We start from the raw sequence: 17,193 nt of genomic DNA, 5'->3' as shown, positions 1-17,193 counted from the left end.
CAACAAATAGGTCACTAAGTTCTGATACGTTAACAAACATTTATAGTTCTTTACTATTTGAATATTTTATGATAACTGCATTTTACTCAATATATTGAGATATTTCAAAGAAAATATTTTGTTGTACTTAAATTGTCTTTTTGGTTATAATTGTATACTAAACACAAAAACATTATTAATAAAAAATAAAGATAGTAACAAAGTTTTACATTCCAATATTTACGAACGCGGGAAGGAAAAAAAGCGTTAATTTCAACGTCAAAATGAAAAATTACGTCATACTACTGAACATTTTTATATAAAAGTAAGCACTTTATTATTATTAAATAATCCAATTTTGTTATTTATCGATAAACGCTCGTTCCGTCAGTCTCTTAACAATCCTTGACAATGGAAACCCTAGTCTTACTAATAACTCCTCGATAGTTAACGTTAGTAAACCGGGATTATTCAACAATAATAAGTTGAAACATTTTAATACTGAAAATATAAAATAAATGTCCATACAGAACACAGTCCGTTATTCGTTAGTTTCATTGTTTTGTCGTATCATCTAAATAATGATCGTATACCAATTAAATCATGCTTAAAATGTCCAGAAGCCAGTTGAAGTATAAACATAAAATATTTTATCGATATTTTTTAGAAATATGCCGAATTAATATTGATGATAATTTTCTGACTGATTTCAAGGAAGATTAGGCAACTATCATCCTTACTAATGTTATAAATGCGAAAGTGAGTTTATTAGTTTGTTTGTATGTCATGCTTTCACGTCTTATCTACTCAACCGATCATCATGAAATTTTGCATACACGTTGTCAGTGGTACGAAAAACTTTTTTTTTTTATAATTATTAGGCCAGCGTTTGACCATTGACTTGCCTGATGTTAAGCATCGACACGGTCTAGGATGTAGCACGCTTGCCTTTAAGAAACCTGTTTACTCTGGATTCGAAGACACATTCGAAGAAACATTGTACCTATCAGGAAAAAAACGATACCTAACATCTTCCCTCCCCCTCATAAACGGGCAAAGCCGCGGGAAGATACTAGTAAGTATAAATGTGCTTGAATGTGCACTCAAACACAAATGCACTCCCTATTCCCTCACTCTCATAATGAGATAGGACAATATATCACTATGAATCCGTATAAAACTAAATGACTAGAGATGATACACTGAGCATGATATAATGGGGGGTCGGTGAGGGATGACTTTTATTGTATTTTAAGAAGGCTGAGTAACTTTGGAGTAACCAAATATGTAAAAATGAAAAGAAGAGGTGTAAATATGTTTTGCAACTTCGCCCTTTTAGTTTTAACTGATTCATTTGTATTAACTAAAAGATCATAACCGACAAAACATTTTCAAACTACTCATAATGTTTGTTTTGTGATATTCAAAATTAAAAAGCAGCCTGGCTTCCGGATCATTAAAAATGCATCCTTTATTTTAAAGTCGGTTTAAGCGTTACAAATATTTTCTATATTGATATTTGAAATGTAATCGTTTTGACATTACCATTAAACAGCTGTCAAATGACGAAACTGTTGAAAACCATTTACAATCAAATAACCCACAGATTAAAAATCTGATAAATATTAAAAGGACTGTGACGTGGGTTTAAAAAAAAAACAAATCAATTGTTTACACTTTTCTAAGACGATCAACGCCATCTATCGTGTCATTGCAATAGTTTTTACATTAGTAGAGTAATTTAAAGATTCTCTAACATGTCCAAACATAAAATATCTTTCAAATAATTTATATAAGTATAATCAATGCAAAAGTTGTGATTTAAATCGTTTTTCTATATAAAAAAAAATAACAAAATTAAAACGAGTAAAATACATTAAATTACTCTACTTATTATTCTGCTTATAAACACAAATATGTAATAAATGCGCCTTTTTTGCAATCATAAGTATTATTGCAAGCAACATTGTTATAATATTTAACTAAATTGCACTTCTCAGTTTCCTTTGGTATATATTAAGGTACATAAAAAGTTATATTATTGTATAAAACGTCTAAACGAATGCGTGAGATAATAAACGCGATACAAATATAATATTGTATAAATAAATAACTTACTATTAATTTAAAGTGAAATTATATTATACTAACTTTAGAATAAATAAAAAATAAAAAATACCAGGCGTTCCAAATTCGAACCTCGCTCATTTGTAAAGAAATCGCGATCACGTTCTGACCACGATTCGAGCGAAATTTAGTCACGGCCTAATATAGGTACATTAAGCTTTTATTGATATTTTATCTTCAATAAACTACGTTTTGCACAACTCGGACTAGATTTTCATATTTATTATTTACTTATATATACGCGAAGCTGTCCTTATATATGTAATTATATCTAAACGTTGTAACATTAAGTAATATCACGCAGGAATTTGCTTTCATTGTTGTTAACACCACGACGTGTGTCATTGGAATGTTCACGAGATCTCTTGACTAGAGTGAAATTATATTACGCTAACTGTTACTATTTACAAAAACTGATACATAGTAAAAAGGTTTAATAATTTTAAACGTTTGTGAATAAACGCAGAACTAACACATACATACATACATAATGTTGCAGTAATTTTTTTAACATTGCACAAGTAATCTTAGTTTTAACATTTCGGATATACATTTTGGTATCAATTCTTGTAAACAAATTAATATATAATAAATTAGATTATTTTTTGTCCGATTTCATCGGATATTTCTGCTAGATGCCCCTTTAAGGTCGGATATTTTTTTTTTTTACATGACCTTGTTTATTGCGTCTTCTACTAACTATGAAAGCAAAAAATCGTTTGAATACCTTTCAACTGATATGATTATTAGAATACATTTCCGCTGATATAGTTCGCAAGGGTATGTTTGCAACTGTTTAAAATTCATCAGAAAGTTACCAATAAATATACAATATCCAAACATTTGTTGTCAACAAAAGTTTCTATAATTACTTCATAATTATAGAAACTCTAATCAGTGAGACATGTTGACAACATAAAAGTTGCCAAGTATTTGTGGAGACGTGGAATTTGTCGACATTTATTTATTGATAAAACCTTAACAGACGCATTAATATGTTACAATTTTCAATATACATATGTATAGTGTACAAATTAAATAAGTTGAACACTGAAACGCATTCAAACGATTATAATACGCTATAAATTAATTTAAAAAAAAAATACACATCGTCCATCTAATACTGAAGAACAACTAAATAACTATATATGTTTGACTAGAAACATTTATATCGAGAGATCAGTTTACCTTGACCAACGTCATTGTCACACTAGAGTCCCTTTCTGTACACTTTGAGTCGGAAGTCGTCTTACAAACATTCGAATGATCATTGAAATACAACAATATACAAAAGTAATTAAAATTATTAAAATAATTCGAAATTTGACCACCGTTGAAGCAAAATGATCAAAAATAAAGCAATTATCAATAAAAGTTGTAAATTAATATGTATCTCAACACATATAGCTTGAACATTCGAAATTTGCGACAACTCCTGTTTCTTCTCATAGCACTAACAAATGCTGCTGGGGGATAGGGCGTCACAAAAGATGGTCGTCGTGGTCGTCGTGATCTTCCTCCGACTCCGCTGAGTCTAGACTCGGCATGTGGTCTAGATCCTGGGCCTCGCATTGCTGATCCAGTTCCGTGGATGGAGCGTCATCGTCTTTCCATTTGTCCATTGATCTTCTGCGCGCATTCATGAAGAAGTTACCAACTGTCGTCGGTTCTAAGCCGAGTTGCCTCGCTATCGTCACTTGCATTTCTTTTGACGGCCTCTTTGTTTCCTGAAATATATTTTAATATGCTTTAATCACTTTTCCTCACATTTGAGGCTATTTAACATACTCATGCATTTTTATGGGATAGGTAGACGGGAAGCCCATTGGGCCACCTGGTGTAAGTGGTCACCACCGCATCGCCAATGTACTACCAACCTTGGAAACGAAGATGTTATGTCTCTTGTGCCTGTAGTTACACTGACTGACTCACCCTTCAAACTGGAAAGCAACAATACTAACTCCAGTGTAGCGATAGAATATCTGATGAGTGGGTGGTACCTGCCCAGACGGGCTTCCACAAAGCCCTACCAACTAGTAAATAATTTAGGTCCAGATTTCACAAAATAAAAACCTTTATATATAAATACAAGTATGCATTATGAGAATACAATAAATCATATTTTTTTTTCAAATATTTAATTATAATTTCTTATCTTATTCTTAAAATTATTATAAATAAGACTTCACTGCTTTATTTATTTTTAACATGTTGATTATATTTCAACAAATTTTAGAACATCTGTATAAAAGTAAACAATTACCAAAATACTGATTTAATATTTTGACTTTTGATTTATTGTGCACTACTCGTTGGTGTTGAATAAAAAAGTAACTTAAGCTATAACTTAATATACTCAAAAACCTCGAGGGATGTTCTGTAACATTTTGAATCACAGAAGTTAAATATCTATTTATAAACAACAAGCTAATCTTAACGAGAAAAGGTAGACAGATAGGTACAACATTATCTTATTTTTATTATCTGATAGGTGAGTTTCTTTCACCGGTTCTTCTCAGGGCTGGGTGTTTCTTTTCAGAAGCGGTGGTAATTTCTAGTTTGACTATGAATAAGCAAGTGTAATGCTTAAATGTTTAATAAAGCATTTTGATTTTGATATAATTACTAGACAACCAGTATCTCAAAGAAATCTTCCCACTTTTTGCAAGATAAACTAACCTTTGTAAAATATTATAATTTAATTTATAAATTACAAATTACCTTAAAAATAGCTTGCAGAGTACGCCGCTGGAGGTCTGTGAAAACCAAACGCGGCTTCTTCGGGGAAGGCAGAATATCCGAACCCATATCCTCCTTGCGTTTGCAACCTTTAAAAGAAAAATAACCTTAGAAAAGAAAAAAAAACAAACTTCGAATTTCAAATATTTTTTCTTTATAATTGCACTATCACCTATTTTCTTTATAATTGTACTATTAAACTTATTTGTCATATCAAACCTTATTTAATTAAAAATAAGGACGTAGGAAAGAAATTGAATTGAAAATAATTGAACAAGATAATACTTATAAAGAAGCCTTATATACATATATACACATAGAAAAACTAAAGTAAAACGACATACGATACTCACTGCCTCTCTGCGGGATCTGGGCCGCTGTAACAAACAAAACGATATCATTAATAATCACATTATATATTTATATCCTCAAATATTCTCTAGACCATCTGAAGCCCTTGCAATCTATTGACAACAAACATGCGACTAAACACTGACTACCCTAAAAGAATCCTTTCGCAAGCCAATCGATTCTGACCACGATAACAGCTAAATTATATTCAAACGTATTCATTGCGAAAGAATACTCGAAAGTAATATTATACTAAGGAATCTATATATAACTATATCTATTCTGAAATTAAAATATTAACTCGTCCTGAATCGAAAAATTGTTCTTAATTTGAATATTTTTTTTTCAACTCCAATTGCAAGACATTTTGAAACGATATTGCCATTTTGATTTTACACGGTTCATTGACCGTTCCGAATTTGTCGAGTTATTGTAAATATTATAAATGCATACCTGGCGACAATGTAAACAACAAAGGATCTGAAATCACGCAGGCACCTATAAAATCATATGTTTAAAATAAATCTATTGCAGCCCGGGCGCGGGGGGGGGGTAAACAAAAAGGGAGGAAGGGGCAGCGTTAGCAGTCTAACATACATCTTGGCTTCTTTAAGCTAACAAAATACACTTACCTAATGCTAAAAATATTTTAAAATCTAAAACAGTTATTATAACTTCTGAATTTATAGACAGTATCGTTGCCTTTGATTATGTGAATTAAAAAAAAATAATGAAAAAAGCTCGGGGAAGGATACTGCCTATTCAAATAATAAACATCTATGAGCAAATCTCTATAAAATTTACACATTTTTAGAATCCAAAAAAAAAAACAAAAATATATATAATATAATCCATTAAGACATCGCTTCTTCTAAAGGCTTGTCACAAGGCATATCATGTGAAACATATATAATTCTATGATAATAAATAATGTTTAGAAAATACATACGTATATACGAATATTACCTTTGCAACAAGCTATTCTCAGACTTTGCAACCTATTAGAAACCAAGTCCACTGCTACGCAGCCAGGGATCGGGGAAGAACGGGACTCAAACAATTATTCAACTCAAATTAAAAAAACAGTTGATTGAACCAGTTGAGACGTTTCGTACAGCTTTCATTCAGCATCAATGTATTGCAAAACAAAACCAATATATCTATTTGAACGGGAGACACTTGATCAAACAAAACAAAGAAAACAGACATAAAGGCCGTTGAGGAATTAAACCAATCGATAAAGGATCAAAGAAGGATCTAAAGGGGAGGATTTGATGTAATCCTGGGACTCACAAGCATGTAACGTCCCCGGCGGGTTCGTAAACCGGTGTTTCCCAGGGCGGGGGCCCGTGTGGGTACATGGGGCCCTGGGGTACAGGCGGACCGCTCTGATACTCCCTGGGATAGACCTGCGGCTGCATGTTGTTTACATTGTCGCCTTTTAACGTTTGCTGGTTGGGCGCATCTGGAAAATTATACCTTAATCAATTGCTTCAATGAATTATATAAATAATTAATGATCACCAAATAAGCACACCTTCATCATCATTCTAGAATCCCCAACCCACAATCGATTCTTTTGGTGTGGATAATTATTTGTTATTTATATTACTTTTTCGTCAGTTATTTTTAACACACGAAACTGTTTGCTGGTTAAGTTTTCCGAGTTAAAGTACGAGCTGAAAATCAATGCTCAGTTTCAGCTCAGCCATACAGAGCTGGCTTCTTTCTGGCTTTGTCACACAACATTTTATGTGTAAATTGTATTTATTTAATAGCCTAGTATATTTTTTTCTTATATGTCAAATTTTCTAATATTTTTGTCGTTTGATTCATATAAGTTGAACAATCCAACTGAATCAATATTAAAAATCCTTAATAAAAAACATATATAATTATAATAAAATCATAAGATGTCGCTATACCTAAATAACACTAGAACAGTCTACGAGGGGGTCGCTCGATCGATACAGCGGGTGGAGGGCGCGAGGGAAGGTGTGACGTCACGGCAGGGGAGGGCGGGTACCATGTGCTAGCGTTGCCCTCATCTAACGTTTTTAATGTTGTTTTAATCTTTGTGCGCGTGTCAGGAAACGTGTAGATGAAGAAATTTTTTCGTATTTCATTTCGACATAATGAAATCTGTCTTTATTGAATTATAAGATTCAATATAATATAAAATCAAAGAAAAATAAACAATATATATATATTTTAATATAGCCTCTTCAGTATTACTTAAGGAAATGAAGAAATTTAAACTCAAAAATACACATAAATCATTGTCGTTACATATTTATAAGCTGCACGAATTGCATATTGCACTCAACTAATATGCCCCAGGATATATTATTATTATATGCATATGTAGACTATACATATGTATATAGGTATTATATCAATACGAATATTATAAAGCAAGGAAGTTTGTGTATATGAAAGCGCTAATCAAAAACTAGAAGTCGAATTGAAAAAAATGTTTCGCTTGTTTGTTAAGTAGGTAGAGGATATGTTTATACACAGTAGCATGCGAAAGCGATCCTGTGGCATTCCTCGTTAATACGGAAAGGGTACCTCTGGATATTTAGTGAATATTTCGATGTTCGGGGCGCACTCGGCGCCTTGGACACCGGCGAGCCTCACCCCCCCCCCCACACTGTTCCCGTGGGGGAAACGCGCAACGCGTTTTTCCAGCGTTAAAAAAAAGGTAGAGGATACATAAAATCAGGTTACGACAGTTATGGGTAAACTCAAAATATATCGAACGAGGATAATACCGCGGGATGCAGCTAGTGACGTATATTATTAGTATTATTTTGTATAATTAAAAACTCACTTCCAACAAAAAAGGTGTGTAGTATTTAAACGACTTTTTATCGATGAAAAGTCACTTGTGACCAATTCGCATTAAAATAGCGTAGTGGAATAATCTCCAAGCCTTCTCCTCAAGATTAGAGCATTAGCCCAGCAGTGGGATTTTAACAGGAAAGTAGCACTTTCCCTTTTAGTTTTATGTAAGAAAGTATCTACACAAATCGGTTAATTTTTAGTTTTATTTTTATATTATTTATTTACTTTTTAGTTTCGTTTAAAAAAATAATTTGTAGGTGATAGTTTTTATAAGATTTCTGATCTTTATGTTTATTCTAATCTTACGCTGTAGTTACTAACAAATGTATTTTTTTTTGTTTTTTTTTTTTAGTCTTTATGTACGCATGTAATGTCCAAATCGAGAAGACTCAATTGTAAATGTATTACTGTATCTCATGCTAGCTTTGTGGACTAAACTAAAAAAAAAGAAATATATATATATATATATATATATTATATATTATATATAATAATATATATATTATAATATATATATATATATATATTATAATATAATATATATATATATATAGTATATATATATAGTATATATATATATATAGTATATTTATAGCCGCAAACGGTGATTAACGAGACATAAGCTTACGTGCGATCCAAACCGTTATTCTGTAGAATTTGTTAAGGAACATCTGCATCTTATTTTGACAAGGAACGAGCCTGGCTTGTTAGCACGTATCACGGTCTTATGTTGTGACACCAAAACCCCACTAAATCTTCTACGTCGTCAGGGCCTTTAATATAGTTTACTTTTATTCATTGTGGCAAAACAGCAGAAATTGCCAAATGGTTAAAACTCGAAATCTTAACCGATGATCGCTGGTTCAGGTAAATACCACTGAATTTTCATGTGCTTAATTTGTGTAAAAAAAATTATTCTTTTTTTAATAATAATAATAATACTATTCCGGGACATTTTTCACACACGGCCATCTGATCCCAAATTAAGCTTGTACAGAGCTTGTGCTATGGAGACCAGACAACTGATATACTACATATACTACTTGTCTTTTGTAAATACATATAGATATATACATACAATATAGATAATTACACCCAGACTCAGCACAAACAGATATGTCCATGCACACAAATGTCTGTCCTGGATAGTCGAACCCACAACCTTCGGCGTGAAAGGCAAGTATCTACCAACCACGCCTATAACCACGTATTATATTTAACATATATTTTTCGATTTAATTTTACTGACGCTATGTCAATTGTATAAAGACAGTAACTCTTGTGTATTTTTTTTATAAAATAATAACTGACTGACATATCATCGCATAGCCCAAACCATTGGTTTAGCACCATTAGGTTAGCACTAAGAAAGGGTATTTAAAACATTAACACCTAAAGTAACTCATAAAGGCTTCACATAAAGGTGAAGAAAGTTTGTGTAAAAAAACCTTTAATTTGGAAAAAATAAATATATATATTTTATACTTAAAGATAAACACATCACAGAAATGAAACGATCGCCTCCCAGCTGTTTCCTATATTGAAAATTATATTATATTAATGATTGAGAAGTTTTACTCTGAGTTTCATTCGCCTGCTATTATCAGGTCTGGGTGTTTTCTTTCCATTTGTATCTCTACTTATATAATAAATGCGAAAGTAACTGTCTATCTATTAAGCTTTCACGACTAAACAAGTGAACCGATTTTGATGAAATTATATATAAAAGCTAAAAGCTACACATAACTATGTGAAATTCGTAGGTACCACCTCTTCCACCTGCCACCTCGTGCTGTTATGGAACCCACTTCTAACATAAGTTTTACGTTTAACATTAAGTGAAATATTAGTAATATATTGCTAATATTCCTATTGTTATAATAGTAAAACCTGCAGCTTCGCTAATATTTAAATTATTAGGTAGCAGCGGTAACCTAAAATAAAAAAATAAAAATGGTTTTAGTTAAGTTGTAATAAGTTTTGACAGACACAACCGATTTTGATGAAATAAAAAGTAAATGGTACTTTGGAATAGTCTTTTTAATAAATCTATTGCAATAAATAAACTGCATGTGTAATTTTAAGTCGTTTACAAGATTATTCTAGACAAACAAACAGACAATCAAACACAAAAATAAAACAAATGGCAATGTTTTGGTAATTCGCATATAGCTATATTAACTTGAAATAAGGCAGTGATTTTTAAATCACAGACAGACATTTTAATTTTATTTATTTGTATATATACCAAATATAAAATCAGTAAATTCCACTGTTACTCAAAAACAAAATAATACAAAGTATAATGTCGATATTGCTAGTGAGCTGCCTCCACCAATGATTGGTCGTAAAAGTTAATACCTTTTCACATTAAAACAACGTAAAAACATTAATAAATATTGAATAAAATACAATAAAAATAAAACTATATAAAAGTCTAATTTAAGTGACATTTAATTTGAATACTAATAATTAATTTATGACAACAATGAAAATATTGGATACAAAATCCAGACATCGTTTCTCTTTCGCAAATAATTGAAAATTTTGCTTGCCAGGATTTATATAAATATATACATGTTCAAAACCAATATTTGTATATTTGTCAAATGCTTGCGTTAACAACTTATATTCGACATGAGAGAACACGAGGACTGCTAGGTAGAAAGAAATTCTTAAGAACTTCTATCTCTTCACATTTCTTCAGTTCACACACTGCCCTAGCAGACATTTTCAGTTTTGCTTAACTGACTTTAATAAACAGTATTAATTTCCTGTCAAAAAAACCTACATTTAACAAGCCCTTATTCCGAATTGAATTTTACTTATAAATGAAAAACACGAATGGTTGGAAATGATACGACACACGCTTGGTGGTGAGGCTTTGTGCAAGCCCGTCGGGATTTTTGTCAGACATTTGGGAACCGTCCTTTATACCTGTAACACTATCCAGAATTCAAACCGAAAAACGACAATATAGTATGGCTGCTTGGGGTTGGAATACTTGACTTGGTGGTAGGGCTTTGTCCAAGCCCGTTAGGTACCACCCACTTATCACATATTCTACCGCAAAATATCAATACTAAGTATTGTTATGTTGCGGTTGGAAGGGTGAGTGAGCCAGTGAAACTTCGAGCACAGAGGACAAAACATCTTAGTTTCTAAGTTTGGTGGCCCATTGGCGATGTAAGGTAACGTTAAATATTTTTACGGCGCCAAATTTATAGGTGGTATCCACTTACCATCAGGTGGTCCATTAGGCCGTCCTTTTCCGATACCATAAAAAAATCCTGGACACAATACAAACTAGTTTAAATTAAGAATGTAATATAACTTAATTCAATTATATTTTTAAGGGTTCATAAGGGTGAAACCAGGACATTATGAACACCATGACCCTAATACTTTACCATGACAAACTATACGTCCTAAGAAAATAGGACGATTGCCAAATATATTCTATCAAGATAAAATTACTTTTACTTTAAATACCTCGTTCATTGAATGGAGGCAACATAAAATGAGAATAGTATTTTCTTTATATATATATATATATATATATACACTACAAATAGCGAGTGGCAAGAAAGCTGGCAATATTATCCTGTTGAGTCGTATTTCCGATTATTTAAAATTATATATAATTTATTTACTTCTTTATTATTATTTACTTTTATTACACTGTAGGCAACAACGATTTTTTTATATATATTAAAAATTAAATAATTACTGGTCGAAATTCATAATCACTATTTAAAATTTGAGGATAGCATATATGAATTTGAAGGCTTTGAATATGTCTTTTTACTTTTACTTACATTTTTTTTTATTGTTCGTAACGCTAAGGCCCTTAGGGCGCCTACAGACCATCGAGGCACAGACATAAACAGTAAGACAGAGATAAATCAATTCTGATTGATTATAATGATTATTATAGATAAACTAAATAACACGACTTGGAAATAAAACAACGATTTCCAAGATTTCATATAAAAATATAAAATTATAAGCAAAGTTTGTGAAAAAAACAATTCTTTGAATAACTATATATCTAAAATGCTATATTTCTAAAATGACGTATAATAAACAACAAGAAGCAAGCAAAACTATCTCTTTTTCTCAAGTATTATGATTCAAATTTTAAAAATAAAAAAAAACTTTTCACCTTAAACTTTCAACGTATAATATTAATAAAAAGAGCTTGTACTTAATAATTAATTTCCAAGGCAGGCATCCCCTAAACGTAAAATCGCCAAGGGTGTATATTTCGCACCCGCGATTGCGTCCTGATTGAAATGTGTTACAAGCTGTTACATTTACCGCAAAATATCCTATAAAGGGTAAGTTAAATCAGCGATTCTTAAATATTTAATAGTTACTTTAGGCTCTTTGGGAAGACCCACTCTTCATTTATTCTAGCACCAAAGATCAAAACTCTGTTGATGTGTTTGGCTTGAAGAGTGAAGAAGCCAGTGTGAATACAGAAACTAAGATCTTAGATCAGAGACACATTAAAGAATTGTTGGTTGCTTGGAAGAGATCGCTATGTCGGCTAAGGTCGCCAAAATTGTATGCTACTTTTATTTAGGCTGTATCCATGTTTTGTATTTTTTTTTTTTTCTCTTTGTAGTGTACAATAAAGTATAAAGTAAATTAAATAATCGCCGAATGTTTTTCTACAGACCCTGTATCTACCATCCGTTGGCAAATATCCTGGCAAAGAAAATAGCTAATAATTAAAACATTATGAACTTCGTGTTTAAACGAATTTATTGTTTGACCCAATCACTTAAAGTTGTATTTTTTGTATCTGTGTTATACTCCAAGCGTATGGCGTGGCGTACGTACTCAGGACACTTGGCGAATGAGAACCGAAAGAAGTGTAAGGCTTCCACATTCACGACATTTTTGCTGCTGTACATACATATATGTGTGTTGGATTTCTTTTGACATTCTTAACTTATTTACGATAGACTTATACAGCCGCTGTTCAAGTTTTATTAATACATAATACTCTTGGTGTATAAGTTGTTTATCTAAGCATTGGATGGTGGTAGGGCTTTGTGCAAGCTCGTCTGGGTAGGTACCACCCACTTATCAGATATTCTATCGCAAAACAACAGTACTTGGTATTGTTATGTTCCGGTTTGAAGGGTGAGTGAGCCAGTGTAATTACAGGCACAAGGGACATAAAATCTCCAAGGTCGATGGCGCATTGGCTATGTAAGCGATAGTTGACATTTCTTAAAATGCCAATGTCTAAGGGCGTTGGTAACCACTTACCATCAAGTGGCCCGTATGCTCGTCTGCCTTTCTATTCTATAAAAAAAATCTACTTTTTTGTGTAAAATTAAACTTAGGTCAATAGCATAATATGTATATTGTTCATATACTTTAACTATGCTAATGCTCAACGAATGATGAGTGTGAGACGCGTCCACCGTGCTATCGGCTAAGACGTCGAGTAATAAAAATTATAATATTGTGATAAAGAAAACGTTGCAATATTGTCGGTACAATGGACCGAATACTATGTATCTTCGTTCCAACCACGTCCACATCCCTTGACGCCTCCCTTTCTTACATAATCCACGCGTTTCTGCAACAGGTGATAGCAAGTCGGGTTATAGAAAGATAAAAACGGTCTCCTCACTCGCGTCGAGGAAGATATTTTTTATCTTACTACACCCCGAAACTTGAGTGCTGACTGGTTGAAGATGTGGCACAATTTCATACGATGGTCTCCAAAAATACAGGTGTCCCCGGGAAGTTCTCCATCATCTCACTCTAATGGTCCAATAGAACAGGAATCCTATACGACCTGAGAGAACCAATCTACATACACGCTTCACGAGGCATCAGATAACCCTGACTCACTATATCCATCTTCCTAACTCGTTTACTGAATTTACGAACACAAAAACCAATAACCTGATCTGACCCCAAGACCTCAGATTCTACAGCCTTAACAGCTAGCACTAGATCAGCAAGGTATACGTATCAATTATAAAAAATGTCGAAAGCTTATGTCAGTCATACACGCTAACATAACTGTATAAAGAAAACAGAGAAATGATTTTCAAATCAAATGAATGGACCATTCGTATAACTAATACAGTACAGTAACAGTAACAGCCTCTACTGAGGGACATTTAAAGGCTGTTACTGAGAGAAGAGGAAGAGGAGGCCTTAGCCCAGTAGGGCTAAGGCCTCCTCTCCCTTTTTGAGGGGAAGGTTTGGAACTTATTCCACCACGCTGCTACAATGCGGGTTGGTGGAATACACATGTGGCAGAATTTCAGTATACTATATAATACTATTTTTTTATAACTAATAGTCAATAAAAAATTCAAAATGTTACGTTTCCGGAAATAAAGATACAAAAATATTAAACCAAAACAAAAGAAATAAAAAGATACACCAAAGGAAGAAAAAACTGATTTGAAAGTTTAAATAACAATCACTTTCTCACTTTCCATCTTTCCACGGTTACCATTCATAAAAGTTCATCACCCTAAGCCTCAATTGCTTTTAAGGGTCGCCTATCGATGTAAGCCGATCCTAACCCCATGTAATTGTCCCCATGCCTAACACTGGGAAATTACGCGTATTAATTATTCCTAGGTACACAAAAGGCGCACCACATCCTATTGTTTTATAACATTATTGATATATACATGTATAACCCATAAGCATATATTCAAAATACGTGTAATATAACTGAATAAAGACTGAATTTATACTTTAAACAATCTAAAACATACTAACAACAAACCGTATAAATATTTCGACAACCAAAAACATAGTCTTATAATTTACAAAAAAACTCAATGCAATATCAATAATCATCCCTAGGCTGGTTTACGTTTTAAAAATCACAGACCCCTGACTTTGTTATTGCCAAACGATAATAATAATAATATAAGCTTAATACAACTATATCAACCAGCGCGCGATAAAAATACAAGCCCTTTGTCCGCTTTTTATTTCCATATATCATTAGTCACGACCCTATTATCACCCGCTTTGAAAACTACAGCCCTAGCGTCGTCCCGGTTTCTCCGTCCCGTAGTGACGTACCACGCGGTATCGACCGCGCGCCGCGGCCATCATCGATTGTCGACGAATCGATGCATACAGCTGACGTTCGCGATGTTTGTAAACTTGGCGAATATCGATTTTTTTTTCAATTTTTAATCGTATGCTTTTTTATGTACGTTAGTTAACTGAGTATATTGAATCGTTATCGGGCGTCGTATTAAATGTCAGTTTGTTAATGAATGATGCCATAATGTTTATACGTAAGCTTTTATATCCTACGAAAGTGTGAATATATTTTTATATTAAAAATATACATAAAGTTACCAGTTTCATTATTTCATTATAATTAGACTTTTTTCAAATTTTTAAAGGTACTAACACAGTCTGATGCAATTAAATAAATTACCATGAATGTTTGTTCTTGAATTAAATAAGATAACATAATTCAGAACGAAAACAAAATAAATTCCCTTGAGCAATACTTTAAAAAACTCAAGTTATATTGAAATGTTTTTTATACCTCTTTACAAAAAACTCCTTATGTTTTCATAATCTCATCCTATTCAATATCCCGATAAACAAAAATATAATTTAAAAAATCATGCACATCGTACCTGCTAGCCTTAACGCTGACATTCTTTGAAATTCGGGCTCTTGTAGCCATTTCCACATTCGCCTAAACGTCTCCCTGCCAGACTTGAGCTTTGACCATGGCTTAGGGTTTCGTAGCAGATCACTTAGCGTCCCCTGCGACCGACAAAGCACCCTCTGCGCGAATATCGCCTGAGGGATAGAATACCTCTTCAACTCTCCACTTATCCTTTGAGCTAGCTCTTTTGTATTAATCTCCTCCGTATCATTCTGAGACTGTTGTTGGGCTTGTTCCTCCCTCGCTAGGAGAGCCGCATTCAGGTCCAAGCCCGGGCTCGGCAACGGAGGGGTGGGGGACCGCCTTTCAAATGAATTCGGGGACGCACTCCGTCTGCTATATGCCGATTGTGGAGACAAAGGTTCATTATATGGCGCGGGTGATAGAGAAGCATATGATTGTTGTTGTTGGATGACGGTAAATGTGCCTCCCGCATGGTATGCAAATTTGTCTGAAACTGTGCTGATCGGAGGTAAAGGTAGCAACGGCGTTAGTGTGGCGTACGACGCTGGCTCGAGTCCTGGGGGTGTGAGTCGACCGTTGACGGCTGATAGCGGATGGAAAGCTGCATCACCGTCGGGGAGAAGGTCTGCTGGAGATAGTCTTGGTGGCGATACATGGCTTGGTGCCACTATCACGGTGAGAGGCGCGCGGTCGCGAACTCGTGTTTCGTCCATGGCGCGCGGCCGGCGGCGGCGGGGTCGCGCGGGCGACTGGAGCACGCCTGCGCGACGCACCCTTCCGTCCCCTCGGTCCGCCTGCAAACACCCCTACTCTGTCACCCTTGCTAACAAACGTCCTATATCCACCACATTTAACCAATCCTGTATCTTATCAGAGACAGGAAAAGTTCAATTTTCATCGCCTCCTACCGTCCAGTCTGGTTTTATGACGCGAACACTACAATGCACCCTTAACCTACCCTGAGGTGCTTTAACAACTCTATAGCTAACAGTTTATATCGTTTGCAGTCCATTACTGGCATTTGCGTAATTCGTTGACTACGCGTCCTTTTAAACTAGTAATGTATTATAGAAGACGACGTCGTACGAGGGTCTGAGGTGTGCTTTTTGTACGATAGTAGACTATGCCCTCGTTTGAGGTACTGTCACTCGGCTACTCGCTACCTCGTGGTGGAACTTCCAAAGGAAAACCATCTTATTTAGCTCTGATTCATAGTTAACGATGGACGTTAATTACTTATTAAATACATTATGACTATGAAAACCACAAATTCAAACGCAAATAATTATAAGAAAATACAATTGCATTCTTAATTTACTTCCATATTATGATTTTCCAATTACAAGATAATTCCTCTGTCTAACAAATAATAAATAATATAATCACGCATTTAATATAATTTGACGATACATTGAAATAACTTTAACGACTTTTAACCACAACCAGGAAACAATACAATGTCTTCCGTAATTACACATGTACGCACAAATTCATGA

General features: G+C 33.7%; 1 protein-coding gene across 1 annotated transcript; it reads right to left on the bottom strand.

The window, feature by feature from the left end:
* Window positions 1-3,470: 3,470 nt before the first annotated feature.
* LOC126777997 (hepatocyte nuclear factor 6) lies at window positions 3,471-16,425 on the bottom strand. Its single transcript, XM_050501371.1, has 4 exons — window positions 15,699-16,425; window positions 5,199-5,222; window positions 4,828-4,934; window positions 3,471-3,833 (listed from the first exon to the last, which is right to left on the bottom strand). Exons 1-4 carry the CDS (start codon window positions 16,408-16,410, stop codon window positions 3,588-3,590), a joined length of 1,089 nt encoding a protein of 362 aa, XP_050357328.1. The 5' UTR covers window positions 16,411-16,425; the 3' UTR covers window positions 3,471-3,587.
* Between the last annotated feature and the right edge of the window lie 768 nt (window positions 16,426-17,193).

The sequence above is a fragment of the Nymphalis io genome, chromosome 24 (assembly GCF_905147045.1).
Source record: "Nymphalis io chromosome 24, ilAglIoxx1.1, whole genome shotgun sequence".
NCBI classification, from domain to species: Eukaryota; Metazoa; Arthropoda; class Insecta; order Lepidoptera; family Nymphalidae; genus Nymphalis; species Nymphalis io.
Note: the sequence above shows the minus strand (reverse complement) of the source record. Positions and strands in the feature narration are given on the sequence as shown.